The sequence below is a fragment of the Rutilus rutilus genome (genome assembly GCF_951802725.1).
Source record: "Rutilus rutilus genome assembly, chromosome: 1".
Classification (NCBI taxonomy): Eukaryota; Metazoa; Chordata; class Actinopteri; order Cypriniformes; family Leuciscidae; genus Rutilus; species Rutilus rutilus.
Genome location: NC_140209.1, coordinates 69,169,934 through 69,188,628, shown reverse-complemented (window position 1 = coordinate 69,188,628; position 18,695 = coordinate 69,169,934). Strand labels below are relative to the sequence as shown.

At 37.9% G+C, this 18,695-nt stretch overlaps 2 protein-coding genes and 1 long non-coding RNA gene across 3 annotated transcripts in view; 2 read left to right on the top strand and 1 right to left on the bottom strand.

Annotated features, from left to right (window-relative positions):
* LOC311295206 (protein NLRC3-like) overlaps positions 1 to 18,695 on the top strand; it is a 129,382-nt gene that overhangs the window by 56,760 nt on the left and 53,927 nt on the right. The window lies entirely within an intron of this gene.
* Positions 8,829 to 10,358, top strand: LOC311296733. The gene is made up of 3 exons (XR_014628693.1): positions 8,829 to 8,856; positions 8,994 to 9,037; positions 10,329 to 10,358. It is a non-coding gene; the product is annotated as an uncharacterized lncRNA (long non-coding RNA).
* On the bottom strand, positions 10,119 to 17,569 carry LOC311295673 (uncharacterized protein). Its single transcript, XM_084417137.1, has 15 exons — positions 17,466 to 17,569; positions 17,260 to 17,361; positions 16,986 to 17,185; positions 16,714 to 16,892; positions 16,519 to 16,609; positions 15,661 to 16,007; positions 14,873 to 14,990; positions 14,525 to 14,629; positions 13,694 to 13,870; positions 13,274 to 13,487; positions 12,614 to 12,717; positions 12,034 to 12,271; positions 11,491 to 11,761; positions 11,092 to 11,350; positions 10,119 to 10,662 (listed from the first exon to the last, which is right to left on the bottom strand). The coding sequence occupies exons 6-14, from the start codon at positions 15,739 to 15,741 to the stop codon at positions 11,108 to 11,110; spliced, it is 1,551 nt and encodes a 516-aa protein (XP_084273263.1). The 5' UTR covers positions 15,742 to 16,007; positions 16,519 to 16,609; positions 16,714 to 16,892; positions 16,986 to 17,185; positions 17,260 to 17,361; positions 17,466 to 17,569; the 3' UTR covers positions 10,119 to 10,662; positions 11,092 to 11,107.

Here is an 18,695-nt window from a genome sequence, read left to right as displayed (position 1 = left end):
CTTTTTGCTGTAACGCGGTAATGTAAGGCATTACAGGGGGGAAAAATGTAATATTTTACTCGGTACAAATGTCAGTAACGCGCGTTACAAGCAGTTAACCTGGAATAAAGTGGTAGTTTTTTTTTCCTTCATGCAAATTCGCCAAAATCACCGCGAGATCAGCAGAGGAGAAACGTCCGCGCAAAATGTTTCACTCCGTTTCCATGGCAACTCTGCGCCGCGGCCGCTCCAGTGTTTGAAAAATAGACAGTATGGGTTTGAAAGCGACATGAATGTTCAAAGTTCACGCGCACGGCCATTGATTAAACCACGTCAAAATCATGCAGCATTTACAAACATCTAGAATTAGAACATTACTTAAATAAAAATCTCATTAATATTACATTATACATTTAAAACTGATTTTGGAGATCTATGACTCGTTCATAGACCAAATGGCATATGCCCACACTACTGCAGTCACTCACTATAATAATTAAAATAAAATAAAAATATTTGGCTTAGTTATTTTTATTTTTGCTAAAGTTTAACCCTAAAGTTTACCCCGGGCTTAAAGTAAAAAAATTTCTGTACCATGCGTCCATGCAAAGTACCATGGTAATATTTGAGGTACCAAGGTTATATCTGAGGAAGTATGTACCATGGTAATATGTACGGCAGAATGTACCATGGTTATATCTGAGGTACTAGGGCATGTACCATGGTAAATCTGAGGTACCATACTATGTACCATAGTAACATACTGTACAGTATAGTACTTCAGATATTATCATGGTACCATGATAATATCTGAAGTACTATAAAGTATGTACCATAGTTATATCTGAGGTACTATGGTATGTACCATGGTAGGTACCACGGTAAATCTGAGGTACCATACTATGTACCATAGTAACATCTACAGTACCATGCAATGTACCATGGTACCATGATAATATCTGAAGTACTATATAGTACCATGGTTATATGTAAGGTACCATGGTACTACCATAGTACTACTATGGAATACCATGGTACTACTATGGTATACCATGGTATGTACTATAGTACATCATAGTAAAATTTCTTATGGGTCCAAGCTCAGTCGGATACCACATCACCTTCTACTGGATGTGTAATGAGCTAATTGAGCATCATAAGCTACATTTAGATTTCCAAATCCATATTTGCAGTTATTTGGGTGAGAGTAACTTAAAAGTAATGCAATAGTAGTGTAATGCCTTACATTTTAAATACAGTAATATTGTAATGTAACGAATTACTTTGAAATGACAGTAATAAGTAATAAATAACGCATTACAGTTTCGAAGTAACTTGCCCAACACTGAGAGTGACTTGGTCTCCATGACTCGAACCATGCCTGGTGTGAGTAAGGTGTGCTGCTTTCAGAAATGAGTCAGCCTTTCCAGAAGATGCTACTTCTGCTTCAGTGAGTGCTGTCGTCCAACCAGAGCACTCTAAGAGGTCACCAAGTGTATTCTTTAGTTGGACATTAAGCATAAAAGAACGAACGAATTCTGACCTGCAACACGTCTAACTGAAAGTACATCTAGTTATGTACTGTCACACACAACTGTAAAGCTGCTTTGAGACAATCTACATTGTTAAAAGCGCTATATAAATGAAAATGACTTGACTTGACTTGACAAATAGGATTTAATGTGATGTGATGCAGCCTAACATAAAACTAATGACCAAACTATAAACTCAGTAGATAGCTGTATGAATGACCTAGTTGAATTGAAAAATAAAAGAGAAAACCAAGATCTCTTAACATTTAAGCATTTTTGCTACCTTTTTTTTTTATAATTCCGCCTATATTATACAGGGATTTTTGAGTTTTTTTTTTTTTTTAGGTAGCCTATAAGGTGTCTTGGCACTCTGTTTTACACTTATAATTTGGAAGATATACTGGCCTGAGCACAAATTAACAAAAGGAAGCTTATTCATTGGTCTTAAAAGGCCATTACCCTGAAAGTTTTACTTGAGAGAAAAAAAAAAAAGGTTTTCATGAATATTGTTTTTTAAGTGATTTGACACTAAATTTCAATATTTCAGCTGGGCTCCTAGGCTGAAATCATTTAGGAGGTCCTAACGAAGCTTCATGTAAAATTTTGTGCTTTTATCACCTCGGTAACGGTATTATTTAATATGTGCACTACCCAACTGGACTAAAAGTAATAAGAGGATCTCCTCTCTATATATTAATGATACATTATCTAATGACCCCTCTGCGATCTCTTCTCATGTTTTACATTTTTATCAAAATCTATACACCTCTTCTTTTGATCTTAATGCTTCATCCTTGTTTTTCCATAAGATTGACTCGATTCCTAAAATTAATGACCAGAATAGAGAACTTTGTGGGTATCACGCTAAAGCGTGTAATACACACGCTGGTCCACTAGCGGATGCGTGTCAATGTCACGCTTTGCCTCCTCTAGGCTTGAAAATGACACGCATGAATGAAGGTTGAGTACCAGCAGGGGGCGATGATTTCCTCAATGCCAACAACTCCCCACGGACCAAAGAGAGAAGCGATATATTGCATTCTCCAAAATTCCCGCGTCAGGTCGGTCAAAGCCATACATTTTTGTTATGGTTCTGTAATTTAAGAAATCCTAACCTTGCTGTAGCCTAACGTTAGGCTATATTTGTGTGTGTGTGTGTGTGTGTGTGTGTGTGTGTGTGTGTGTGTGTGTGTGTACTGTGGAGCTTTTTAATCTATGGTGCTGTTAACGTTACCGCGGTCAATAACGTTAATGGACATTGATATTAATTGGCTAACGTTAATTAATTAATCACAGAAAGCTGCAATGACTGCATATTATGTTATATTAACATTATAAAAAGTTGTTATGGTCGATGGGAAGTAACTTTAGATCAACCCCGCTGCTTGATGATGATGATGATGATGATGATGATAATAATATATGCGCGAATTTCGATCCTGAAATATCGATAGGCCTAAACGTTACTGATGTTGTATCTATTCTAAATGATCCACACATAAAAAATATCGATCCTAAGGTGTTTGTTTTTAAACACTAATTTTATTTATTTAGCACGAATTTATTTTATTCATAAAGTATGCATTAAATTGATTAAACGTGACAGTAAAGGCTTTTACATTGTTACACAAATAATATTTGTAGAATATATTATATATATTTCATGTAAATGCTGTCCTAATAATTATGATGCTGAAAATTTAGCTTTGATCACAGGAATAAATTACATTTTAACATATTCAAGTGGAAACCAGATCACCTGTTTTAAATTGCAATAATATTTCACAATATTTGTTTTTACAAAGATTTACTGTATTTTTGATCAAATAAATGCAGCCTTGGTAAGCAGATTAGACTTCTTTCAACATTAAACATCTTACCGACCCCAAACTTTTGAAAAGTAGCGCACATGTAACATTTTCTATAATTATGCTAGTTTGTGTAATTACATTTATTTGGATTGATCGTTAAAGTTCAAATGGATTGTGTTATGTTCTGTAATTGTTGTTAATAAATCTGTCAGAAGAAAATGTGCAAAAGTTTTACCTATTGGGGTACAACAGTGGCAGTCCTTTAAAAATGAACAATGGTTTTTACTACTTTATACTACTTTACTACTTTATAATATGACAAATCCAGGAAGCCTTGCTGCAAGAGAATGAACTGTTTTTGTTTTCCTTTGTCCAACAGCTCCTGTTTTTACCCAGCATCCTTCCCTGTTACCGCCACCTGTATCTCTTTATAAGAAAACCAACGGCTCTTTTAAGAGCCACTCCTCTTACTGCCTCTCTCTCTCACACACACTCTCTCTCTCTCTCTCTCTCTCTCTCTCTCTCTCTCTCTCTCTCTCTCTCTCTCACACACTCTCTCTCTCTCTTTCTCTCTCTCTCTCACACACTCTCTCATACACACTCTCTCTATTTCTAATTCTCTCTCTCTCTCTCTCTCTCTCTCTCTCTCTCTCACACACACTCTCTCACACACTCTCTCTCACACACTCTCTCTGTTTCTAATTCTCTCTCTCTCTCTCTCTCACACACACACTCTCTGTTTCTAATTCTCTCTCTCTCTCTCTCTCTCACACACACACGCTCTCTCTGTTTCTAATTCTCTCTCAAACACACTCTCTCTATTTCTAATTCTCTCTCTCTCTCTCTCTCTCACACACACACTCTCTCTGTTTCTAATTCTCTCTCTCTCTATCTCTCTCACACACACACTCTCTCTGTTTCTAATTCTCTCTCTCTCTATCCCCATTTCTTTCTTCTAAAGCTTCACTGTCTTCAAGTAAGTATTGTTACTCTATTCTTTATTCTTCTTTTACCTTACTCTCTCTCTCACTGTCCAAAACATTTTTAGAAATGTAGTTTTTAATTTGCAAAAGGTTTACCTATTGGGGTACAACACTGGCAGCCCTTTAAAAAAATTAGCAATGGTTTTACTACGGTAACCATACACACATGACTAATTACAGGCGCATCGAGTGCTCAAATCACAAATTATTTTAGAGGTCATGAAAATGTATTCACCTCATATATCAACCCAAAGTGCATGCTTTTAAAAGTAAAAAGTATCGGTATCAGCGTTATTGAACCCTTTATTTACTTGGTATCGGATCAATACCAAATTTTGCAGTATCCAGTGTAGTCTACTTCCTGTTCTGTGGTGTGCAATCTCCACTCTCTCTTTCTCATATCTTATGCAGTCCTACAACAAGCTGTCGTTAATAACATTGTCACATTGTCTTCCTCTCTTCCAGAAGCCTGGTGTCTTCAAGTAAGCATTGCTTTTTATTTATTTAAGTCTCGTCCTGCTTTGTTTGTGTGAAAGAAGTACTTCTCAAAATCTTTTTGTGTCTTTGTCACTCTCTCCCGCTTACTCTATCTATGATAGAAATGCCAGGCCAAGGGTCAACAAGGCGAAATTGTATGGTTTGCCATGCAGAAATGAATGTGGCCTGCAAAACTTGCAACACATGCCAGGAAGAACAGCCACATAAGCTGAGGCTAAAAAAACACTAAAACAATGTGATCAGAAGAGGGAGAGCTGGGTGGATATGCAGAAACAACATCGCACCACCTCTCATATCCAGGGTGAAGCTGTGTTGTTGGTATGCGATTGCTTTCATTGTTTTTATGCAGGCTACGCAGGTTATTTTCCAAATGTTGCTATATATATTTTACAATAATACATGTTACTTTGTATGTGTGTGTCCTTGTATTTTTAGCTTGAAGAATAGCAGGCACTGGGATTAAGGGGGTTTACTTTTGTCCAAGCCTGGAAAACAGCCGAATGCTTGGGTGTCTGAGGTTTTGGCACCCCGCTGTCAGCTGAATGTGACATCACATACATGCCTGGAAAGAATTAAGGGCCTGTATGATATTGTTATTCAAGGTAAGAATATTCTGTTATTTTATTTTTTTTAATTGTCCTGTATTTGATGCTGTCACAGGTAAGGCTGTGGTTGCCTTCTCTTGACTAATAGATCATTCAGATTATCATTGAGGGTTTTCGCTTACAATTAAAACTGGTCCTAGCAGAGTAACTTCACGATAGCCTATATTTTATTATATTTGTTTGTTTATAACGAACTATGACATTGAATTGGAAGACAAGGTAATTAGCCATGCTAACATTTTAATTACAAAATTCCAGTAGAAAAAAAATGGCACAATTGGTCAACCACCAGACTAACTCAAACATCCATCACATGTCTTAAGAACATTCACCTATTAAATCAATACTGCTTGGTGGAAGTAGTTTGGTAGAACAGCACTTGTTAGGTCTATACACATCTCTTTTTGCTACTACGGCTGCAATCAATCATTATTTCTACTGTCGTTTTTTTCCCCTTAAATTAATCGATTAGATGTTTGTTCTATAAAATGATGTAAATTTGTGAAAAAGGTCAATCAATGTTTTCTAAATAATTCTGTACTTCTACAATGTAGGCTGGACCACACAAGTTGCTGCAGAACAACTCAATGAACCTTCATCAGCAGCCCCAGTTGATCCCCCAACAGGACCACCAATGGTCACACCAGATCAACAGGAAACAGTGGCCCTGCTTAACCCTCTGGGGTCCTTCGGGTCCAAATGGACCCGAAGCGTTTAAATAAATAAATGTTAAAAATCATAGCTTCATTGGAATGGTCCGAGATTTGGTGACTTTGTTGGTACTTGGTATATGAACACCCAAAAAAATTGGGGACAGGATTTGAATAGTCTAAGTGGTTGTAAAAAAAATAGTCACACTCAGGACCTTCGGGTCCAAATGGACCCGCCATAGGAAATGAATGGGAAATTGGCAAAAATGTGAAAATGCAGAGTTTTTTTGTGCGTACAATCTACAAATCAGCCACGATCCAGAAAAAAAGCACACAACAGTGAAGGGGTTAATCTATAAAACATCAAGAGTGCAAAACAGACACATCCACACACACACACAAACACACTTTTATACACATACACACTAATAAATTCAGATTACAAAAATCTGTTTTGAATTTTTAAAAATCACAGCTTCATCGGAATTTTCCGAAACTTGGTGACTTTTATGGTATTAGGTATGTGAACACACAAACAATATTGGGGTCATGATCCAAGCACGTCACACTTCTGCTCTTTGGTCAAAAATTACCCCCATAGGAAATGAATGGGAAATTGTCAAAAATATGAAAACACAGAATTTTTTTGTGCATACAATCTACAAATCAGCCAGGATGCAGAAAAAAAGGACTCAACAGTGAAGGGGTGAATCTCTAAAACATCAAGAGTACAAAAAAAACCACACACACACACACATTTTTTTAATAAAAAAAAAAAAAAATAAAATAAAAAATAAAAAATGTCTATTATATTCAATGGGAAAAAATGGGTCATAATTATTGAATAAATATTAATTAAAATCATAAAATTATCTCAAAACACCAAAAAAGAAAAGAAAAAATATTATAAAAAACAAGTAAAAAAAAATATATATGATTTTTTATATATATATATTAATCCCGCCCTCCGGGTCCATTTGGACCCGAAGGTCCTGAGTGTGACTGTTAAACGAAGGACCCCAGAGGGTTAATCCCCCAACAGCTCCAACGGGACCCCCAGCAGCACTTATTGGACCACCGAAGTCCCCAATTGGACAGTCAGTGTCCCTTTTAGCACCCTCAGTACAACCACAGCAGCTGTCCCAGAACCTGGGGAACAGACCCCACTCCCCAGAAGGGCCTTCAGCAGCCTCCCCAGTTTCTCTTGACAAAGGTAAGCAAAAAAGGAGCTATATGAAGAGTATTGAAAATAAGTTGTAAGCCCCACAAAACCATACTCTTACTTTGTGTAATGTGAAACTGTAAACAAATTCAGAGTCCAGAAACATTTATTATTATTATAATCCTAAAAAAAAATGACACAACTGTTTTCAACATTGATAATGATAATAAATTACACAGTGTGTCCGTGAGCAAGGCAGTGAAGGCACTTTACTCCAGGGGCTCCAGGGGGATTGTCCCTGTAAATGCACTGTAAGTTGCTTCGGATAAAAGCTTCTGCCAAATGCATATATATATATATATATATATATATATATATATGTCTTCGATTTAGATTAATCGTTTCATTGGCCAGTTGCATACCCTATAGAGTAATCGTTTCATTGGCCAGTTGCATACCCTATAGAGCACCACATGATGAGTGCGGCTCTGGGAGACAACACAACTATGGAGATCGGAGGCGAAAAATATCAGAAATGGGGCCAATCAATTTTTGTGTTTTTACATATGTTGAAGAATATCTAAATTAATATCGTTATCACAATATTCACGATCAATATTCCAATATCACATTTTGTCAATTTCGTGCAACCCTAATTAGGCATTTTGATGGAAATTGATTTGCAAGATCTAACTGTCTATTCAAGGTTATAAAGTTGTGGAATGATAGGCTATTTTCAGCTGTGATTACTTCACTGTGATGACATTATTCCAAACTGATTGTACAAGTCCTTCAGCGGCTTTAGCCTGCTAATGGCAGGACCTGGTTATCCTTAAAGGAATAATTCACCCATAATGCATCATTTATGTATCAAGTGCTCACCGTGTGCTGCCTTCAATCCCTGAAACAAAGTTTTAGTTGTTCATGGAAAGACATTTGGACAAATAAAGCCCAGTCTTCATTATAAACTGTGCTTAAATATCTTTTACATATTTTAAATGTTTCCCTGTGTTTAACAGATGAAGTTGTGGAAGGAGGCTGCCCTGCTCCCGCTACTGTGCGGCCAAATAAAAGGAAAGGTGTGTTGATGTACTGCTTGTCCAGCTTTCTGTATAGGAGTGTGGACTGAATGCCACAAAATGGATGAGTATGAGCTGCAGTATCTAGCTACAGTCTTCTGGCAATTATCTGGCAACGTAACAGCATACATAGTCAGAAAGTAACTTACATTTTTTGGTTTTGGTTTTGGTTTTCACAGTCAAAAGCATGTTAGTCTCTGCTATGAGAAAGCGATTAACGACTCCCAGGCAGCACAATAGAGATTCATTTGAATTCATGGATTTAACTTGTCTTTGTTTGCCAATATATTTGTCACAACTGCCCGACCCTACAGTTTGTGTTGATTACAGTAAATTACCAGTGTTCAATACAACTTCTGTCCCATAATAACTACAATATGAAAACTATAACTAAGCACAACCCATGCTAGCTTAATTATCATTCTATAATGGCTTGTTTATTGTAGTGTTAAGCTTTGTGTGAATAATATTTTTTCCTTTCAGAATGCCGACATACAGTGACAGGGAGCCGGGATTATTACCCTGTGAAGAGGGTTGCCAAATACAGAGTTATCAAGGTTAAATACCACTAAAACACTATACAGGTTACATAATGGTCATTTATTGGTGTAATGGTCTTGAAAAAGTATTGGTGATTGGTATAACTGCTAAACATGGCAAATATTTGAAACTGAAAAGGTCTCACTATTTTTAGGGCCACAAATGGAAGCAAGTGGAGTGGGAGCCATGCAAACTCTGGTATGTACGACTTCTCATGGGTAACACATAGCCAATTCATTTTAACATGCACAAACTATTGACATATGTTAGGTAAGATTAAGGTAAGATTTGTCTATATAGTTCATAAATATATTTTTATTACCAACACAAAGTGTCTTAATAAGGTGTTGGGCTAGTACGTGCCACCAGAAGAGTTTCATGTTCTTTGGCATAGATTCTCTAAGTCTCTGAAATCTGGGGAGCTCCATTCGTCCAAAATATATGCTTTCATTTGGTGTTTTGATGACGGTGGTGTCCAAAACCATAACAGCTTCAGTCCAGAAAGTTGTTATGGTGGCTCTTGGTGGCCCAACACCTTACTAAGACACTGTATTTAGTTTTTTCTCTTAAAGGGGTCATGACATGAGAAACCAAATTTGCCTTGATCTTTTGGTATATAAGAGGTCTTTGTACCATTAAAACGTCCTGCAAGTTTCATAGCTTAAGACGTCCTCCCCATTATAAACGAATCATTTATTTAATCAAGCTCTAAATACAGCTCGTTCTGGATCCATGGTATGAAGTGACGTCACGGTACGAAGTGACGTACCAGTCGTTTGCATATGACTGCCTCCAGCGTAGACAACTACGCTTCAAGCGCAAGATAACTACGCCTCATTTCATCATCGCATCTGTCACGCGCTTCACATGTGTTCAGCCGACGTGCAGCGAGTGGGTCTGTTTACAAGAAGATTGCGATGTCACGCAGATGTGCTGTTCCTGGCTGTGGACAAACAACATGTTTGAATAATATACGCTGCTGAAAGATCCAGACGTCAGGGGAAGATGGATGCAGTTTATTTTTATACCTGGATCAGTATATTTAGTGTCAGCTTGTGATCTTCATTTGTCACATATGTTGTCTTACAGTAAAATGTGGACTTCACATTCCTCATTTTTGAGTTACTAAGAAAACAAACAGTATTTTTATTTTAAACAGAATTGTCTCTAAAACGGAGCAGTCGGCTCAGTCAGTCTTCATAAGTGAAGATAAACCTACCAAACATGTAAAACACTTGAGTATTGTGCACACCAAACAGTGATTCATGTCACACACATAACAGATTATAGGATTTTATTGTCTTAAAATAACAATTAAGGCTTTCCTTGCATTGTAGTTGACTAGCATTAGCCTACTGTGATGTAATGAAACCCCACTAAAACACAGCGATTGGAAAACAGCTACAGGGGTCTTAATGTGTGTCTTTGTGTCTACAGTTCATCTGCAGAACCAAAACATCTAATTGCATATTTCCTTATTGTGTTACAGTGGAAAGAAGTGGCCATTGGAGTGGGTGGCGGATATGGACACTTGTTAGTGATCCCATCAGGTTCCCAAGAAGGTGCTGGAGCACTGTTATGTTTTTTTTGGTGTAATAGTTTGCCTTTTTTTCTTTCGTTCTTTCTTTACCTTTGGCAACATGCCAAACATCATAAAAGTGCTCAATATCAATATCGTTCCTCTCAATTCTCAAAAACTTCTGGATTTGAGAGTGTCTGTCAGTGACAATTGATGCAACTTTCACAGCAGATTTTTCCAGGAAATCGAGACTCCTAATCAGGCCCTCTTTCTCCATTTTGGCACTGCCGCCACATTCGTTACTCTGTGGGGATAGAGAAAACAATATTGCACAAACACATGATTTTTTTTCTATTTCACATCAACATTCTGTCATAGGTGAGATATTAAAATAAATGATTAATGCAGAAGGTCAGAATGTCATATTCACCATGTGACATTTATTTTCATAGATTTATTTTAAACTATGTGAATTATTCAGGTTTTGCACTTGAGCATAAATGAATAAAATCTAATTCAGAAATAAATTAAATGTTTTTATTGGGCTCCTAGATTTCTGGGGGAAATCAAACTTTACCATTTCTATGTGAGCATGTAGTCCAAACGGGCTCAACCCTCAAAAAGTGTGAATGGGTGCTCAATCCTCAAGCAATTAAATGACAAAAAAATGCACAAAAGTACAGGACAATATCCTGTACCTTTTGGACTAAGTGGGCATGTGCCATAATCTCACCTGCACCAACTGGACATCAATCATTTTTCCCGTGTTGAGGTCCATCAGTGAGTAAGAGCCATATTTTGCACAGTGTCCCGGGGCTGTCGGCTCTCATGTCACCCCCAAGCTCGGCTCCCCCAGGCCTACTCTTTGTTTCCTGGATCAGGTCTGCTTGGGTCCGCTTCCACACAGTGAAAACACATGGCTCCATAAATGATGAGGCATGGAGGAAATATGTGCTCTCTACTATGTTGCAGACTTTGAGTGCAGACAGAACCTGTAACACAACCAAATCTTGATGAGTTGATTATGTTTTGAAATTAGACATTAGAAATTACACACACATACTTCCATTAATGCTGTGTATTTTTATCCCCTTCTTGCTACATTTATGCACATTTATGTACTGTTACTTACTTTGCTGATCTGTCTAAATGACGTGCCAGTAAAGTGTACTGCAGCAGATAACTGCAGGTTGCCTGCTGGGGTGCTGCCGATGATCGGCTGACTTTTCCACTGCCTGGAGTAGTCACAGAAAGGACATTTCTGTCTGATTGACAAAAATGTTCCCCTGACATACTTCTCCAGCTCACATGTCCGCTGACAGATTGGACAGTCATGGAACAGAGCAAGGAGGCAATCTTCATATACAAGATATTTTACAATATCTTGTATTGGTGTTGGAGGGCTGTGGGGTGGGTGGAGGATGAAACTTTTCATAAAACATAATACATAATACAGCAATTCGACTACAAAGTAATTTAAAAAAGAATATTTAAAGAATTGTATTATAAAATAAAGGAATTCACATCAGCAATATCAATCCATTTTCTGAGATCACAAAATGAGTAGATTGTGAAGATTATTCGTATTTGTAGTTAGTGTGTAAACCAGGAAAAAAGTTTTTTTGAAGATATGTAAAAGATGCAGATTTTTGTCTAATTGGCAGTGAGTGATCACCTGACAATGGTTGAGTCACTCAAAGAAGACATGCTGGGGTGATATGTTGACTGAGAACTGTCAACTGGTTCTTCCTCAGCATCATCCAGATCCTCTGTGTCATCCAGCAATGTCTCAAGGCGTCTCCTTTTCAAAGGTGGGGGCCTTGTCTTGTCCGGTGTTGAAGTAAAGCCTCCAAACTCTGCTTTCACCTCAGTATTGGTTCCAAAGGAACTGGTGGATGGATTGACTTGGATAGCTGTAATATGACAATTTTAAATATGAACAGACATGTATTACTATGACTACATATTACAGTCCAGGGGTCAATACACATCCGGTGACACTATGCCAATCATGTAGGACAGATAATGACAGAGCAGCTTTAATTTCAGCAAGTACCGGTAGTAGAGTTGTACATAACTTAATTCATGTAGTTCCTAACACACAACAGCCTGCATACAGACAGACACATATATGGGAATAAACAAATAATTATACTAAGACATCACCAATGAACACTAGCACAGATATTTCATTCTAAAAATATTAAAGACAATAGAAATCATTAGATCATGTCATTACACAAATCAACACTAACCTTTACTTCGAATGGATTTTGAGAGTATGCTCTGACAGCTGGGTGGCCACAGTTGCCCTTCCCCTCTTCTGTGGCTCCTCCCACTGACAGCCGACATCTCTTGTCTGTGTGGCAGCCGCAGAACTGACGTAACAATAGTCCAAAATAAAAGCACTGTATTAGACATTCATTACACTTCAAAAAGTTTTTTGTTTTCCTTGAAACACACCTGCAGTCCAGTCATAATTGACACGCAGTCTAAATGCATCCGACCAGTTAAAGGGATACTCCACTTTTTTGGAAATAGGCTCATTTTACAACTACCCCAGAGTTAAACAGTTGAGCTTTACCGTTTTCGAATCCATTCAGCCGATCTCCGGGTCTGGCGATACCACTTTTAGCATAGCTTAGCATAGATCATTGAATCGGACAGGACCATTAGCATCTCTCTCAAAAAAATGACCAAAGAGTTTGGATATTTTTCCTATTTAAAACTCGACTCTTCTGTAGTTACATCGTGTACTAAGACCGACGGAAAATGAAAAGTTGCGATTTTCTAGGCTGATATGGTCTTAGTACACGACGTAACTACAGAAGGGTCAAGTTTTAACTCTGGGGGAGTTGTAAAATGAGCCTATTTCCAAAAAAAGTGGAGTATCCCTGTAAGAAGCACTCATTTACACTGCTTCAAAATCACTGTCATCTGAACTCTCAAAATCAACTTCTTCATGGTCCTCTGGTATCTCCTCGGGCCCATCGTCCAGCAGAGAAGCAGCATTTGGTCCTAAAGCCAGGCTGTCACTTGAGCATACGACTTGGAACTTCTCCTCTACATCTGCAAGCCTTTTCTGAAGAAGACACAGGAGCCCGCGATGACCCTCTTCACTTAAACTGCCTAGAAGGAAAAATTTAAAAGCGAGGCATGACAATACTTCCATTGTTGTTGAGCGATTCATTAACTGACTTTACTAAAGAACTACAAACCATTTAGATCCAGCCACAAGGAATCCATAATGTAACACTTGAGGATCTCAAAATGAGTGAGGTTATAGGATCCCCAAAAGCATTACAGCAAGAATGTAATAAAAGTTAGCTTCTTACCACTGTTTCTGCCAGAAGACATTTCTGATATCATTGTCCTAATGTTTCTAGCCAGCTCTCTGAGATAGGTGCAGTGCTGTCTCATCTCCCTCATCACAATGATCTTTTCCTCTTGAAGCCGCACTTTTGACATGTACACATCAAAAATCTTCTTCTTGGTGAGGATGTTGCTGGATTCTGAAGTCACACAAATAACATCCCTTCAATACAAATTTGACCTGTACAGTCTAAACAGCAGGCAAAACACAAGTAGTGTATGGACATCCCATATACTGGTGCAGAGTGCAAAAATGTAATAGAAATTTAATCAGATGAAATGTGGCATATGTTTACAGTAGCATATACAACATATCATTAATTTGCTTAATCACACAGACAGACACACACACACACACATAGACCCACGGCCATATTAGACTGTCTCCCCACGGAGAAACCGCTCTCCACCTTCTCCTCAGCGATGCGCTCCTCATCTGGCACCTGCTCATTGTAGAGCTTGATTGTTTGCAGGAGTTTTCTCTTCTCTTCCCACAATTTTCTTGTCGAATTTTGTTGCTGTCTAAATTTTTTTTAAAAACATGATGTACAAGCATGTGTATACAGATATCAGAAAGTTACATGAAATACTTATAACTGACTTAAGAATTAATACATCAAAATGTAAAAAAAAATCTAATGACTTAAAAGGCATAATAGGCCTAATATCTGTACAATTAAAAAGAAGACATTTTAAAATTAAGGACCTAAAAACACTATAATACAAAAACAATCCAGATAAGACATCTGCAAGTAATAAAAAAGACACAAATATTAGATGAGTTTTCAACACACCAGTGTGATTATAAAGGCTGGCTTGTTTTTGATGAACACCAAGAAACATTTGTTCAGTTGATTTCTGAAGGTTATGTTGGTCATCACATCTGGTACCTACAGAATCTTAAAGCAACAACAATAATACAAGTAAATTATTATGATGTCTTGCAAGTTCAAGTTTATTTAGAGCCCCAAATCACATCAGTGTTAACAGTGTCAAAGGAGTTTACAAGCCCACAAGTTTATAGCAAACAAAAACAGGACAGCGCCCCCTTACTTAATCCATATGCATGGCAAAGATTCTCACTTCTACAATTGCAGTATTATTAGTAAACTACTTAGAAGAATGTCCATAAAATACTGTACCGTCAGTAGCCCACTGTCTGACATCATGTACCCACTGATGCACGATGTTCTCAGGACACCCCAGTTCACTGCTCAAATCCTCCAGTTTCTGAGACTCAGCCTCAGCCTTTTTCAAAGTCTGGTGTAAAAAAAAAAGATTTTTGACTTTGCAATCTTAAAAAGTGAGGAAAATCATGAAAAGCTTTGTATATATAACTCAGACATAACATAATAGCTTGATGTATATCTGCTGGATAGTGCAAGATGAAGGCCTTCCCACTTCCGTCGGTTCCACCCAATAGCATGGACAGTTCGCATGTCATTCCTGGCTTTAAACAACAAAATGATGTGATGGAGGAAAGTGCCATTTATGCTCATGGTATTTCAGTTCATCCACGCATTGACAATTGATTTTTAATTTAAGAGAGATGTAATGCAGTTTTATTAATGTACTGTATATTAGAATATTTACAGCTGTATATTTGCTATGTTATATAATATTTGTAATCTCAGTACAAAGTATTAGACAGTTAGAATAAAAAGAAAAAAAAGAATAAAAGACAGGTTTCCTAAAATAATATAAATCAGCAATAATTAGCAGATTTTGTCATGTACTTGGTTGTGAGGGCACAACGAGACAGGCAGCTGTTGACCATTTCCACCTCCTCCCCTGCAGTTGTCCCGCACCTTCCTGATTTTTGCCACTCCAGATTATCTTACAAATCAGCATGGCACTTAAATTATAGTCATATACAGTGTATTATATAAGTAATGATTATTTTAATGGTATGATAAAGAATATGCAGTACCTCACACTTGGTTGAATGAGCCTTGGCATGCATGACAGAAAGGAATGGTCTCATCTGCAGTAAAGGTCTGAGGTCCAGCATGGAGACGGCCAACTTCTCAAGGTAAGGCCAATACTTGCAAGCAATATCTGTGCAACAGAACTGTCCGTTTGTGGCTGCTTGAGCTCCTTCTGCAGGTACAGCGGATAAGCAAATATTTCCCCCCTGTACATGTTAAGAGCCTTGAGTAGCACTCCATGTCTGCAAACAACCACCTCAAGGCCCTCTTCATCCAGTTTGCTTGCTCTTCTGGCCGTCTCACGTGCAGCAGACCACTGACTGGCTCCACAGATCCCTTTGCCGGCAGTCTGCGTGACACAATAATTCTGGTTAAAACTGAAAGTTGCTATCTTTTCTAACTAGTGACTTCATCCATCAGGATGAGTCAGGTTACATCACACCAACTGGCATCTTTGTAATGATCGGTGACAATAAAGGTTTACTTTCAAACTAAATACTACTAAAGAGGAGCTTCAGAAAATGCATCTTCCACTTTCTCTACTCTAGCTACACAAACTAGTTGCAAGGCAGGGTGACAAACTGCATGCATAGTCACTATCTCTTGCAGAGATCTGCTGTTACATAATGAATGACTAAACTAGCCACTTTGGATGCCACCACACCTACCATATCTAATTTAAACCTCAACACAAGATTGCTTGAAAGAGTGCACCATGCTCAAAGTGCTAGTAACAAACTAAGTGTATTATATAAGCTTACACCAACGAGGGATACATTATCTATTTAATAAAACAACAATCATACATTGCACATTTTGGATATAAATCAAAGGTGCAAAAAACTACATATTTTACTAACACTTTTCATTTTACTCCTGATCTCATCAACAAAATGGTGTACATCGGTGTCCTTGGCAATGAAGGTGCCATCAAAATAGGGTTCCTCTGACCTTGATAGAATAAGAAAAATATATATGTTCAGTGTCAGACATTATACTGTATGTTCTGATCATTTTACATTAAGTAAAACAACTACAAGTGTAAAACAACTAACCCTTTTGACTGCCGAAACCGGTACACTTTTCTGTTGCCATCTGCACAAAGAGCAAGCATGTTGGGTGTACATGCCGGGCAGGTGAAGTGCTCTACACTGGCCATTTCTTCACACTCGTACTGGCAGATTGTGTATCCCATGAAGCTTCTTTGGAGTACGTCTCCATGTATTTTCCCAGCCTGCACATTCGATTAGTAAAGAGTAAAATGAAATAGCTACACTAATATTCTCTCATCTCTACTTGAGGCAACTTTGATCTACACTGATCTCACCCTTCCAAAGAGACAGGTCCTCCTCTCCAACATCCGCAAAAAACCTTGTCTCGATAAACCTGGTGCAACAGTTTTCATTTCTTCAAATGAGCTGAAGACATCTACCGAAAACAGCGTGTCAGCATTCACAGATGCCGGCCAATACCCACTGCTTATTATTAATCTGCACAGCAAGTTTGGCAAGTGCAAATCATACCGACCTAAAATCAAAAAGAAGAACATTGTAACACACAAGGGGACAAGAATAAATAAAAATATAAACCATAATTCATACCATTTATGCAAACCAAAATGATTGCTCTGCCAGCTGATTCTGTGACGTTTGAAGGGTCGCAAGTACATAACTGGACAGGTCTCACTGTAGGCAATAAACATACTGAAAAGAGAAGTGAAATAATCAGTGAGAAAGCATTAAAACTATGTCCAATTAAGACAATAAAAGTAAAAAAATTAAATAGAATAAAACTTTAATCACTTTACCAAAAAGGTTCAGAACACTGCCTTGATTGACCAGTGTATATTTGCCCTCTTTTTGTACACAGCACACTGTTGGCTCAATGGGCTTGTAAATTCCCAAAATGCAGGACTCCCTGTTATGAGTTTTTTGTGTATGTGTGTGTCACAATCCATACACAGCCACTCTTGGGGCATGCAGTCTCTGCAGCGAATGACGGCAGGAGATGTGCAGTGGCTGCAGTTATTTTCTGGAGCCACATTGCAGGACAGCAAGCAGTTGATGTGATGGGACCTTGCTTTCCGCCACTCATCTTGGGCTACAGATTGGCGCAAGCACCATGATGTGGATGTCGAAGGATACTTGCTGGTGCCTTGAACATCTGCTGAGGTCAGAATGTCCTGCAGTTTCTGCATCTCACTGTCTAAAAGACAGAAATAAGAAAATAATCATTCCTTTCACGCTTATTGCTAACTTGCTTAATTACAGTAAGGTCAGGTGTCATCTTACCAAATGAGTGTTGAGAGCAGTTTGATTGGGTAACTGTGGGAACCTCCTCAGATGACTCAAAAGGAGTAGTGCCCTCACTGCCAACAACGGAAACAACTGAAAAGATAGGTAGAAAGGAACGAGATAACAATTTTCATGTCTTACAAGCATATAATACAGAGTTCATTAGTGACTTAAGGCTATAATAGGTTAATTGACATGTTTGACAATTCCATTAATCTCTAAAAGTTTTTTTCCCCTCATTATCTGGACATAATCTTGAACTGTTAGCAGCATGAACCTGACACCGATTGCTTCACTTCCACTTCATTTCTTTGGAATTGCTTAGCATTACAGTGAAGTCAATAACATAAGTAACACATCCACCACCATGTTGTGTTTCTGATGGCACAGTTTAACATACAGTATTCAAAGGAAAATTATTAAAAACCGGAAACAGAAATCCTTTTAAGTTTTACCATGGAAAAAAAAATTAAGGAAAAAGCTGTGCACTGGAAGCCCCGCAGTTTGGTGGTCTATGTTTCAAAAGTGACACAAAACCATATTTATGTTACCTAACAAATAGCAAGCTGAATTCTGTATACAATGGGCACAAGTTATATTTAGTTAAGAAAGATTGGGTGGGTAATCACAAATAATCCTGGAAGACATGGACTACCTGTAGCTGAAGCACGTTTTCGTGTCTCTCCACTTCTGCTTCTTTTTAGCAGTGGACGTCCTTCAGCATCTCTCTCCACCCATCGGAC

Bases quoted from the DNA above. Each gene is read 5' to 3' on its own strand.
- LOC311295673 (XM_084417137.1), bottom strand. From the start codon at position 15,741: ATGCTGGACCTCAGACCTTTACTGCAGATGAGACCATTCCTTTCTGTC. The intron at 13,871-14,524 runs GTGTGTTGAAAA...GTGTGACTTCAG, and splicing joins CAGCCTTTATAATCACACTG to AATCCAGCAACATCCTCACC. The intron at 11,351-11,490 runs GTAAGTAACAGT...GTTGTGTTACAG, and splicing joins CATTTAGACAGATCAGCAAA to GTTCTGTCTGCACTCAAAGT.